Below are 14,083 nucleotides of genomic sequence, written 5' to 3' on the forward strand. Positions count from 1 at the left end.
TGATAATACTCATGGATCCCACTGTACCAGTGTGTCGCTAGATACATGTTCCACTCGTGCTGCAATAACTAGTGAATTGTTATTGATAATTAATGAGAAAAAAATATTTTCCAAAGTAATACAGCATGCCTGGTGTATTCTTCTGTTGATAGACCCCTGCCAATATAGTCAGAATAACATTTCACTTCACTAATTACAAACGACTTACCTCAAGGCTCATGTAACAGTCCAAAGGTGTATCTCCAAAATTATCTGTCATAGTATGTTCCAAAAGCAACATACTAACATTGGCAACAATACCTGCTTTGTACACATTTGTATCGGCTGGGTGTTTAAGGGTTAAAGTACTAAAAATATTGCTACGAATTGAAAGATAAATCTTGTATTAAGTATTTTACAAACTTGTTACTTTGTTTTGGAAATACTGTGTTCTTTAAAGCATGTGGTTCCTATAGAGAGATCACACATTAATTTAATTAATATTTTGTGGTAAAGAAAGAAATAGTGTGCAGATTACCTTAACAATAATTGGTTACAGATATAATAATCTTCCTTCACTTAATTGTATCTTTATAGAACAAAACCCCTTTTTCCACCACAAGCATAGTTTTAACAAAAATATCTGGCAAGATATTAAATTAGCATGCATTAAATTGGATGTTAACACTGTGCAGTGATTTTAATTATACACGGTGTCCCAAAAGTCTCCATACATACGGAATGTCACTTCAAAATAAAGTTTCACGTAATGTACTCAACGTGGCAGCCTTCCAGAGTTGGCACAGGTCAATTCTTTCTCGCCATTGAATTTGTATAGGTTGGTGCACCTGTCATGCCTCTTGCCTGCAAAGAAAGTACATTGTTCCAATGTGTGGAGACTTTTGCGACACCCTGTACTTATTCTAACATTACGTTTCAAGAGAGCACCTTACAATGTTAGAATTGAGTTTAATTAGAAGCGCTAGACAATGGATAATGTCCAGTTTAACATTTCATGCTAATGTAGAACCATTCTTACCAACATTCAGAAAATTTTTAAAATGTTAAAATCGCCCTAAATATGACCAAAAATGCATTTAGCCAACAAAAGCAAGAAATGTGTTTAAGTTAACTTGGGCAAATTGAGTCCAAAAAACCAAAAATAATTTCTTTTTTTACTGACACACGAGAAGCCAATTTAAACTACTTAGAAAATATTCTTTATAATGTACCTTGAAAAAAGTCTTAGACGTGGCCGTGCAGTTTAAGGTGCAAGCTTTGGGCTTCGGCTACGGGACACAAACAGGTTTGAGTCTCCTGGGGGAAGCGTAAAACTTTTCTCCTGAAATTTCGGCCTGTGTATGGGGGCGGTGGCCACCCACAATCATGAGGAAATTGGGGAGCTAGGAGTGAGTAGTGTAACCCGGTCATGAAATCCTACAACGACCGGAGATTCACCGGTGCTGACCACGTCACACCCTATGGATGATTTCCCACCTCAGGATTATATTCAACAGGTACCGGGTTTGATATTAGGTGGAGGCACATTGCACACTGGTTCAGATCTAACTTTAAACTGTAGGTCCAGTCCCAATTAGCCTTTTTATGCATAAAGTGGACTTAAAACAACAAATTAGAAAAAAATCAAATCATATCTTCCATCTCTTGAGTGAGTGAAGCCGTCAAATCAGCAGGTACTCACGTTTTGTTACACAACCTTGAAAAAGCAAGAATATGCTTATTATGAGTTAAGAATTAAAGTATGTTGAATCGCATAGAAATGGCCAAATATGAATGAATATTCTCTATCGAAGCACCTTTGTTTTTTGAGACATGAAAATCAATATATTTCAGGAACATATCAATCACCCTTACCAAAAGAGCCAGAAGGGCAGGTAAGCAAAAATGGAAAGATGCCATATTTCTTGTCTAGCGAATATGCAATACATGAGCATGAAACACGGAGGGTCTCCCCAATATCTTGGTGGCATAATCATTACCTTGTATTAGGGATGGGACAGATTACTTGGTATTGGCCAATATAGTCATATCAGTTTAACAGTAAAATGATTATTTTTACCAATCCAATATATCTTTACTTTAAATACGGAGAAATTAGTACTCACTTTTATCCGCGAAGCTGTTTTTTCTTCTTTTTCGATTAATTTCAGTGGCCACTGCCACCATCCTCGTTGGAACTTGCTGCGCTGTTGCTTGGCATGCGTCTTTTGTTCGTAGTTCTCTGGCTGCCGTTAGGTGCGCTGTTAGGTGTGCTGTGCATCTTGGTGCGTCGTCTGCTATTTCCGGGCGATAACTGCTGCAGTAGTGGAATGAATGCAAGGCTCATTACATCGGCAGGTCCATCAGATCTGTCAATGAAAGAATCCAACAGCACCTAGCAGATGCGAAAAAAGCCCAACCTACTACTGGTCTTGCTAGACATATCAAATACAATAGCCATAAAATTCAAAAGGTTCGAGTCAAACACACTGCCCACACGCTCATAGACACCAAAATCAAGGAAACGCACGCCATAATGCACTTCCCGCATGAACTAAACATTGATAGCGGGCAAGCGCACCACACTTGGATTCCACTACTGCAGCAGTTATCGCCCGGAAATAGCAGACGACGCACCAAGACGCACAGCACACCTAACGGCAGCCAGAGAACTACGAACAAAAGACGCATGCCAAGCAACAGCGCAGCAAGTTCCAACGAGGATGGTGGCAGTGGCCACTGAAATTAATCGAAAAAGAAGAAAAAACAGCTTCGCGGATAAAAGTGAGTACTAGTTTCTCCGTATTTATATACTACCGCGTCTCTCTTTTCCCAATTATGAATCTTTACTTTAAGTTTCTTATAATTTAGTGCAAAATTCTGCCATTTTTTATAGTTTCTATTAGGGATGGGCCGATATAAAATTTACCGATACCAATAACCGATATTCTACCGATCCAATATAAAATTAGAAATGGTCCTTGAAGAACGTGAAAGGTTAACCTCCTTAATATATGTGTGGTTCAAGGTGACTGCAGTGCAAAAGGAGTTGCATATTTAGACATTTACTTTTTTAGAAAGTAGGGCACTGAGATTATCCATAAAAATTACAACAAAATGGCAGAATTTTGCACTAAATTATCATATATTGATTGATATATCGGATCGGTAAAATAATCTGTAATTTTACCGATACACCGATATGCCTATATTGGCCGATACCGATAGAGTACCGATTAATCGGTCCCATCCCTAGTTTTTATGGATAATCTTATAACTTCTTTTGCAGCCCAGTCACCTGGAAACACATTTATTAACCTTTACTTGGATTTTGATACGCATTCGTACCATCAAAAGTAAGGTCCAACTTGGATTATGATACATTTTCGTATCATTTTACTGATTACGAAATTAATGTGCTTTTTGGACTTTGATACTTTTATGTTTGGTTGGAAATCAGGTCTAGAGCAAGCTTGGGAAAGTCACATGGATCACCCCCCCCCCCCCCACAATTTTCTGAGCAATATGCAAATTAGCTATTTTTGTTAAAAAAACAGAGTTTCACATTTTGGCTCATTATTCAACTTGTATGGCACCCAGGAACCTGAAACAAGTTTCATTCTCTTGGGAAACATCCATTCCTTGAAAAGAAGACTAAAGTTCGTGTTCTCTTCCCAAAATTACGGGGGAAGAGGGGGGCAAACTCCAGAGATTTATGGATTTTTCATTGAAATTCGGGGATTGCCCTAATGTTTTAGCTGCAAAGCAAAAGTTATCTGAAGTAGATTGCTCTCATAGTGCCTGAGTTCTTACGATTATTCTCCAAAAAGTGTACAAATTTAAAATTCGCGCTGAAAAGCCTCGGTGAAACAGGGGTTACTTCGGTAAACCCGCTCGGCCGTCTAAAGGTTAAGGAGGTCAATGATCCATTCAGGTTCTTGTAGGACCATTTGGAATTTTATAATGGATCGGTAGAATATCGGTTATAAGCATCAGCAAATTTTATATCAGTACTTTATCGGTACTGTTTCATATCAAAGTTTCATATCTTGTAATAAAGGGTCTTGTAATGCCATATGGTCCCTTTGCAGAGTCTAATTTTCCTGGAAATTATGCAAAGTCCGAAGTTTCCATTTATTTTGCATCAATATTGTGTGGAAAAACAGTGTTTGATGATTATATATGAGAGGTATTTTAATATTCAGATGTAATTCTTGAATTCTTTGATATAATAATGCTTATCATTGGAATGCAATATTTAAACATTAATTTATATTTTGAACAACTTTTAATTATTACAATTTTCAAGCAGTAGCGAAGTGAAGAAAATCCCAGCTCAATATTATAATTTTGCAATTTTATGTTCTTCTTAGCAATTATTTTCTTATTGGTTGTGTATTACCTTTTCCTTCAGCGAGCAAAGTACTTCTGTGCTAAAACAGTGAAGAATCTTAAGGAGTTCTGGCATTATGCCTTGAGCATACCAATCTACACACACTTCACATCTCCCATCAGACGGTATGCTGACGTTATGGTCCATCGTGTACTAATGGCGGCACTGGGATACACGGAAGAGCCGAAGTGGGATCTGGACAAGGTTGCAAGGTACGTAGTCATGATCTGCTGTTTCCATACTGAAAACAAAGCTAATGTGTGCTGAAGCCAGAGATCCTAGGTTCAAACTCTGGTTATGATATAGATATATCTTTGTGTTTGTCCTGCAACTCGTTTCATGAATTCATCTTTATTGTTGCGATTAAAAGTGACGTTAAGTAACCAAAGTAAAGAGACTGGAAGTAATGACAGGGTGTCTGCTCACTGGGAATTCACTGAATTCCGGGAATTATGCGTGAATTATTGGCTCCAGGAATTGTGTGAATTGTACGTGAATTTTCCTCCGTAGACGTGAAAAATTGCAACTTTTATTAATTCAAATTAATTCATACATTTGCCCGACCCTGTGGCCGAGTGGTTAGCACATCGCGCTGCGACGCCAAGGGTCCCGGGTTCAAATCCCGGTCGGGCTTGGTTGTTTGTGAATGTCCATTCATCAATTTCATCATTTCATCACTCATCCCCATCTTCGCAAATTAGCCAAGAGGCACAAAACGCGAAGTAAAATAAACTAAATCAATCAATCAATTCATACATTTACAAATGTCCCGAGGCAAGTTTTTAACAGTTTAGCTTTTTTATTTATCAAGGAAGAAAAAAGAAAGCTGCGTGGAAAATAAAATGAATTCTCTCAATCTTTTTACTTTGTTCTGTCCTTTGCGGAACAATCTATCTGACAGAGGGAAGATTATTGCAAATAAGATATCTTGAATTTGATTAGGTAAAATTGAGTTTGAAATCCTTATACAATTAACAATTTTTCGTAATTAGTATATTCCGTAACATTTGATACTTGTGTTTGTAGATGTACTTCCAGTCTGAGTTTGTGAAATGGCAAATTTAAACTCCCTACCTTAAATTGAATATTTTAAATAGTATGTGTATATATATATATATATATATATATATAATTTTAATTGAATTGAATTAGAATTTTTGGATACAATGGAATCATACAAACCTTTATATTGTTATATTTCTGGGGGGGGAGGGGGGGCTGGTGAGAGGTGGTAGTACATAAGGTTGAAATAGAGAAAGCCTCTGCTTGTACCCTTGAATTTTTGGAAAGTTCGCCTTGAAAACTGGGAATTATACTTGAATTTTATCATGGCCCTATAGTGGCCACCCTGAATGAGTATAGTTGCATATTTATGGTGAATAAAAAATAACATGATTTCAGTACAAAAACTGGTCACATTTCGGGATCAAAAGTGTTACTATATAAAAATGGCATTTTGGTGTTAAATTGGTAAATATAATCCTAAATTTAATTTTAAAACTATACCTTTGCAAATTTTATAGCAGAATTAATCAAGTTGTCCATGATATTGCATAACTTTATTGATATTTTGCCAAAATCTCATATCGGCTCATCCCTAATTGTTAATGATCAGTCAGTCAGTTCTTGTACGTTCTCCTTTTTGTCACTATGGCACTCAAGGAATAAACAAGCCAATTTTTATCTTCCACATTTTAAATACGTGTCTGCCATTATGTTCTATTCACAGAGGTAAATATAGCATGCAGTATGATGTAATGTGTTTTGTATTTTTCCAGAATCGCCAGCAATTGCAACGGGAAGAAGTTTTCCAGTAAGAAAGCCGGGGAGCAGAGCACTGAACTTTATTTGAACTTGTATCTGGCATCAAGATGTCCACTAGTAGAGAAGGCTGTGGTTATGGACGTTAAAGATCATTCATTCGATGTTATTTTGTGCAGAATGGGATCCACGCAGAGAGTGTACACGAACGTAAGTTTGTTACTTATTCAAAAGAATAAGTTCAATACAAAGAGTACCTTTAACTTTCGACAATAATGGTACTTTGTGTGGTTCTTTCCAAAATAATGATCTGTGCCAAAACACTGTGTTTCCACTGACCTGGAAAAGTTGAGAAAGTATGATGTTTCTTTGCACTTGCCCAGATTTTAGGATGAAAATTAATTCCAGGTTTTCTTGAACCAGCCTCTTAATGGCAGATATTCTTCATAAAAAAAATATAGATTAAGTTAATATATTTTCATTAGAGTTGCAAAAAGTCAGTTCTTTTGAGTGGATGTTTTTTTTTGCCCATAAAAAGCCAGCTTTTTTTAAAGAAAAATGTTTTCTTCTTTTTTTCCTAGTCTGTAGGGTGGGTGTCTGACTGTCACATGGGAGACCCAGCTTCGATTTCCGGGGTGGGTGGTCTAAGGTTGGAATTTTTCCAGCCTTGACTGCATAAATATGCTTGGGTTCACCCAATATCAAACCAGTGGGTACTCTGGCAACCCTGGGGGGTGGGGGAGGGTAAAGATGGCTGGAGCATGGTACCAATCACATCACCTCCAAAAGGGCAGAGATCGAAAATGTGTGGGGCCCTACTCCCACATCCCCTAAATGTACCTTAATGACATGGTGACATATGCACAGGGAACTTTAGTTCACCTTTTCTTGCTTTGTCAATTGCAGTTAACCTTAACATATTCCACTTCCGTTAAGAGTTTAGAGGTTTGTAGTGTCATATTTTGAAACTACAATGCAACCAAATTTTTACGTTTATCAGGGGAAGAAGCTGAAAAAACTTAAAATGCAGGAAAATATAAAATTTACAGACATTTTACAACATTTTACTATCCTGGGACCATAAAGATTGAATATGTAATGCGGGAAAATGTAAAATCGGGGAATATAAAATTGTGGTTCCACTGTTTATGGTGTAGCAGCCAAGATACAAATATTGGCCATTGCTTCTAGTTACTAATTAGCTTTTACCGTACATGCATGTGTATGTATGGGCCTACCCAATGGCAAGTGGTAACACTTGTCTTGTAATTGAACGGTACCAGTTTGATCCTCAGTGGAGACATATTGCTTAGTGGTTTAGATTTCTTTGTAAAACTATAAGCCTAAATGATGTTAAAATAAACTTTCGCGTGTGTGTGCCATTTGTTTGCCTCCCCGATAGCATTGTGGTATTGTCGTTGCCTTGTAATCAAGGGGTCCTGGGTTTGATACCCAGTGGAGGCACATAGTGGTTCGGATTCCACTTTAAACTGTATGTCCAGTCCCGATTAGCCTTACTGTGCACAAAATGGACTTAGAACACCAACTCAAATTTAAACTGTAGGTCCAGTGTACTTAAAACACCAACTCAATCAATTGTGCCATTTGTGTAATAAAAAATGAAACTCATGTTAACATTAAACTATTAGCTGTTTTGGGACAATTAAAAACCTTACTATTCACAATAAGTATACAAAACAACATCAGTTATGTAAATACATACGTACCCTGTTTAATACTTAAGATCAGTATGCTGCTACAAGGAAGATATAGAGGCCAAAGTTACTGTTGTTGGAAAGGGCTGAATTTTTTAACTGCTGTGCCTCCATTGGGGATTGAACCTGAAACCACTTGATTACAAGGTGACAACATTAAAAGAGGAAGACTGTGGTACAAAAACTGGACACACTTCAGCATTAAAAACCATGTATGAAATGGCATCTAAAGGCTATTTATTAGGAATTCTATCGGTATCGGCCTATATTGGCATAACAGTTTATCAGTAAAATTACCGATCCGATATATCAATAAATATCTGATAATTTAGTGCAAAATTCTGCCATTTTGTTGTAATTTTTATGGATAATCTCCATGTTCTAATTTCTAAAAACTTAAATGTCTAAATATGCAAATTCTTTTTCACTCCGGTCACCTTTAAATACACAATTAACTTTTCAGGTTCTTCAAGGACCATTTCTAATTTTATATTGGATCGGTATCGGTAAATTTTATATCGTTACTTGATCGGTATCGGCCAAATTTTCATATCGGCCCATCCCTACTATTTATCAAAATATTGAAAACTATACTTGTTAGTACACAAAATAAACATCTATGTAGCTTTCAGTGTGTCAACTTTTCTTATGTAAAGGAGCCCAATTTTGCTTCTCAAATTTTTAGAGGAGAATATTACAGGATTTGGCATAAGGTAAGGTAAAGCTTCCCATGCATATATCACCATGCCATGAAGGCACACATTCTTCATCTCGGCCATTTTAGAAGTGATGTGTTCAGCACCACATTCCAGGGGTAGCTCTTGGGATAATTCAGAATTTAGAAAGTGTTGAGTTGATAAACAAATTCTAAATTTCATGTTTGAGGTTTATTTTGCATTTTAAATTCCTTTTCGATCATTGCGTGACAAAACATTACAAGAAAATCTACCTAGCACCTTTCAAAATCATGAAAAATTAACAGTACAGCATGTCATTTCTTATTCTAAATATGCATGTATCTAGCTATATGTTATTAACCACTTGCCTGACACATTATTTTCCCAAAAATGGTCCATATTTTACACATTTTTTTTTATTGTGTGTTTGTAATGTACCGATATCTGCAATTAAGGAACAGTAACGAAATTCTATTTTTGGTGGTCAAATAAGGTCACAAAACTATTCAAAAAACCTCTGTAATTATTAACCTGAGTTAACTCGTACATACGAGGGTCACTATTTATATTTTGAGCCTTGGCAACACTGATTGAAGTTAGGTGCGATTTGACGTTTGCACGGAATCGTCTGGCATTATTGACCATAACGTACTTCAAATGTTTTGTCAATAGCTGCATTTGTGTTGTTTATGTTGCCTTGGAGATTGCGCGACAACAATAAAATGGAATCGACTCGTGAACATTTTCGTGCGATGATTTTTTACGATTTTCGATGTGGATTATCAAGACAAGAGTGCATCGATCAACTTACTTCCACATTTGGTGATGAAGCCCCATCCTTTGCCACTGTGAAACGCTGGTATAACGAATTTAATCGTGGCCGCCATTCGCTCACCGACGAGATTCGCGAAGGTCGTCCAAAATCAGTTGTTGTTCAAGAAAACATTGATGCTGTGCAAAACCTAATACTGCAAGATCGTCGTGTGACATACTGTGAGATTGAGGCAACCATAGGCATTAGTTCCACTAGCATATATAAAATATTACATGATCATTTAGCTGTGAGAAAGGTATGTTCTCGTTGGATCCCACACAATTTGAAAAAAACTTAAAAAGACGCTCGCGTCAATTGGTGCAAACAAATGCTCAATAAATACAATCATGGTGCTTCAAAAGACGTATATAAGATTGTAACAGGTGACGAATCATAGATATATGCATATGAGCCGGAACGTAAACAGCGGTCGACTGTATGGGTGTTTCAAGATGAACCTAATCCAACAAAAGTTGTTCGCGCTCGAAGCACATCGAAACAAATGGTCGCCTGTTTTTTTCGGGAAAACTGGTCATGTGGCAACTGTGCCTTTAGAGGAACGTAGAACGGTCAACTCTGAATGGTACACAACAATTTGTTTGCCAGAGGTCTTCGGTCAAATACAGAAAACAAACAAACGCCGTCGGATCATTCTTCATCAAGACAATGCCAGCTGTCACACATCTCATCTAACAACCGACTTTATGAAAAGTCAAAAAATCGAATTGATGTGTCATCTGCCGTACAGTCCTGATTTGGCACCCAATGACTTCTTCTTGTTCCCGAATGTCAAGAATAAATTGCGTGGACAACGATTTTCGTCGGCGGAAGATGCCGTTGATGCGTTCAAAAACCATATTATGGAGGTGTCTCAAAAAGATTGGAAAAACTGCTTTGACAAATGGTTCGAACGAATGCAAAAGTGTATTGACCATAAAGGAGAATACTTCGAAAAACAATAAAGCAGTTTTCAATGCCAAATTCCTGTTTTTTCATTGTTAGGCTCAAAATATAAATAGTGACCCTCTTATATGGAAAGTACTACAAATGTTTGAAAATAGCATATAAACTGTCAAAAATAAAATGTCTTCACATTTTAATGTTGTCGCAGTTTACAGACTATCACACATACTGTCTCACATCAAATGTTACCCACAGTGTGATAAACCCGAAAGCATGGGCTAACACAGAGTGCAACAATGCAATCTGGGCAATAGTATCTTGACTCGTTACGAACCTTCTTTCCTCTCGCAACTACATAGTGTCACGGGAATCCGGTAGATGGCAGCAGTACCTCGACAAGCTATCTGCACCTTCCACCTAGTGGCCAAAACTGGAATTAACACCTATTAAAGCTCTCCGTGTAGGCAGAAAAGTGCACTGCAATTGTACGATTTTAACGAGATAACTTGGGTAAATAATATGTAAAGCAAAAACAAATTCCCGAGTTAACTCGGGTTAATCAGGCAAGTGGTTAACAACCTACTTTCATTTAAATCATGGCCATGAAATTAGGCGGGTTCAGAAATTTGCACTGTTGCCACATGTGTTTGTAGATTTAAGAGAATGAAAGATCTTGTAGAGTGTGTCTTGTAATATATGTGATACAAACTGACAGTATTTGCTCGAAGGATCAAGGATGGCATGGAGAGGGAGGTTGGTCTGATGCTCGAAATAAGCAATGCAGCCCGGTTGACGTTGCCACACAGTGTGAGGGAACCAGCGACATTTGTCCCGCTCTCGCTTTGCTTTTCCCATAGGTGGCACCTGCGCAATTCTGCCCAGCTGCTTATTTTCGTAGCCATGTGTTAGGAACTTGAAAGAGTTTCTTATTATTAGAGCCCGGAAGTTTGGCAAAATGCCTCTTTTTATCTACTGCATATATTGATAATTTTGTTCTGGATATACGTTTTTTATGTTGTTTCGAATGTTTTAGAAGCCTTTTCATTTTGCCTATTTGGGACCCCACTGTCTATTTTTAATTATAATGTCTTTTTTTTGCCTTTTCAATGAAATTTGACCATTTTTTTAAAAAAATATGTTGGCATTTATTTTTCTTCCATTTATTATGTGAATAATTTTCGCCTTATTTAAGTAATATTGAACTTATGCATGTTTCAACATTGCTGAAGGAGAAAAGTGTGAGAAAAAAGTATTTCATGATGAGTTCGGATACTGCCTTTCGGTTAACATTTCTTGTGCATGATTGACTGCTGAAGTGGACAGGTTGATTTCGAACACAAAGAAGATATTTCTGAAATCTCCCTCTCGAACCCGAAAATTTCACGAAGTTGCGCCTGAGCTTAGGTTACCTCCGCAACCAGTCTTGACAAGATGGGGAACCTGGATATCAGCAGCTATATATTATGCTAACAACCTTCAAAAAATCAGTGAGGTGATCGATGCTCTTCCAGAAAATGAAGCGGCTTCAATTCGTGAAGTGAAAAAAAAAACTCCTGTGCTATTCACAACTGAAGAATGAACTGTCGTTTATTTTTGCACATTATGGTGCATTGCCAGAGACAATTACAAAGCTAGAAAAAAGAGGTGAGACACTTATAGCATCCATGAAAATCTTCGAGGAATCTATGCAGCAGATGATGGAAGTGCCAGGAGAAAAGGGGTCAGCTGTTGGGGAAAAGTGCAATCGGGTAGTGAGTGCAAATAAGGACTTGAAACAATTGAAAAAAAAAAGTGATATTCTAAAAGGTGAAAATGCTGTTACCAAAATGAGTCCAGCTACATTAGCTTGTTTTATGTATGCTCCAATGACTTCTGTCGAAGTAGAAAGATCATTTTCTATTATGAAAAACATTCTCTCTGACAGACGACTATCAATGAATGTTGAGAACTTAAAAAAAAACACCTTGTAGTGTAGCAATCAAGACGGAGAACATCGAAATGCTCTTCCCAATGTCGATTTTAACATTTTGCCAGAAATTATATATAAAAGTAAGCAACTTCCAAATGTGCCTTTTTTTCCGTTTATTTTGCCTTTTTTTCATTTTTAGTGCCTATTTTCCACATTATAAATGCCTTTTTGCCTGCCTATTTTAACGAAAATAAATGCCTGAACTTCCGGGCTCTACTTATTATATATTACTTGTGTGCTTACAGCAACTGCCGGTCAAAGTGAAGTACAGTGTTGACAATAAGGTGGCAACAATGGAACTACTGTGGGAAGCAACGGACAAGAAGCCTGAAGAACATCAGGTTGTTGAAGTGTTCAGCATAGTGACTGTTGCGTTGCTCAAGTCTAAAGTACCTATGAAGATTGACACTGTTCTGCTTAGGCCATCAGAAGTTCCTGGCAGGTAACTTTTTTCACAAGTAATGACAATTTTGTTATTTTACAATTTTTCATAATTTTAACTTATGTGTTCCAGTAATTATGACTTGTGCGGACCAAGTTACATAAAATAATGAAAAGTGCACAAGTAAGAGTGCTCACTTATGCTAGTCTTTTATTTTTAGTAACGAGACAGTGCATGTAAATATTGTATGCAGGTATTGCTGTGTAAGGAATTCTTGGTTTTGGTAGGAGTGTAAGATGAAATGCTTGTGCAATTTTTTTTGTGTGTATTTTAATGCAATTCGTGTGTACTTAATTTTTTGTCATTATTATATGGAATAAACTTATACCTGGACAGATTGTGTGTGCATACATATTTAGGAGGAATATATCACTATGTTCCTAATGTGTCGGTTAGCGAGCTTTTATTCAGTGGTTGTAATTTGTAGGGAACAGTTGTATTGGTGTGTGATCCAATAGTGTTTTTTTTTTTTTCTCTTCAGTTGTTCCGAAACTAGCTTATTTTGTAGAGTGTTAAGGTTCATTACTTCGCAACTTCAAGTTGTGACTCTGGTATTAAAAGTTTTGGAAATTTTATTTTCTGTTTACATGGACAGCAGATGGTGTCTGAGAAATGTAACGGTAACCATGCAAGAATGTGAAATCTAACAGAAGAAAAATGAATGTTTAGTGTAGCAAAGTATCTTATTTCACTGCATAATCGTCATAGATTGTATGCCCTTTTTTTTTTTGCAAAATAAGTAGGGTGAGACTATTATGCGAAGCTTTTTTTTTTAATAATTGTGTTGGTATTATTTTAAATTATTTCTTACTAAATTGTCTGTGATGCAAGATTAGAATGCACAGAATACTTTTGAATATACTTTAAAAATGAATAATTTTTTCATAACAGTTTATTGAATAATATTTTTTCTGGTCTGAAACAGAAGTTAACACATTCCCGGGTACTAGTTATTGATTTGTGCATTATAGTTGAAGGATTACTCTTGAGAAAATTTACTACAGTGTTGCCAAGTATGGACTTACAAAATGTAAACTTCCGTGACCAAATATTCTGTGCTTCTGTCATTGGTTTCAATATCTGACATGCTGATGTGATGATTACGCAATGAAAGTTTCTAAACCAATTTTTGGACTGAAGGAAAAAAATGGATGTTTCGATTATGCTGTTAAATGTGGTACTCATTGTCAGTTGATTGTAGTTTTTTTCTTATGTTAGCTTGTTAACATTTATACATTGTTGTAACTGTAGGTGATAATTTGCAGAAGTGTTTTGAAATTCAACCAATTCAATTTTGTTTGTTCATAATATGTTTTGGTTCAATCTTCTGTATGAAAATGTAATGTTTGCCCTTGTAATGTTTGTGCTCGGTATGTTTTAACAAATAGGTTGCATACACATGTAGAAGAAGTGATACATATGGATATTTA

At 36.6% G+C, this 14,083-nt stretch overlaps 1 protein-coding gene across 2 annotated transcripts in view; it reads left to right on the forward strand.

Moving 5' to 3' along the window:
- Dis3l2 (Dis3 like 3'-5' exoribonuclease 2) overlaps positions 1-12,986 on the forward strand; it is a 63,838-nt gene extending 50,852 nt beyond the window's left edge. For both annotated transcript variants that reach the window (XM_083136609.1, XM_083136608.1), the window contains exons 9-11: positions 4,394-4,584; positions 6,151-6,343; positions 12,457-12,986. In XM_083136609.1, coding sequence (XP_082992735.1) covers positions 4,394-4,584; positions 6,151-6,343; positions 12,457-12,657 — 585 coding nt within the window. In that variant the 3' untranslated portion in view covers positions 12,658-12,986. The remainder of the gene's footprint in view (positions 1-4,393; positions 4,585-6,150; positions 6,344-12,456) is intronic.
- The last annotated feature ends 1,097 nt before the right edge of the window (positions 12,987-14,083 follow it).

Source organism: Lepisma saccharinum, chromosome 15 (assembly GCF_977018435.1).
Source record: "Lepisma saccharinum chromosome 15, izLepSacc3.1, whole genome shotgun sequence".
Classification (NCBI taxonomy): domain Eukaryota; kingdom Metazoa; phylum Arthropoda; class Insecta; order Zygentoma; family Lepismatidae; genus Lepisma; species Lepisma saccharinum.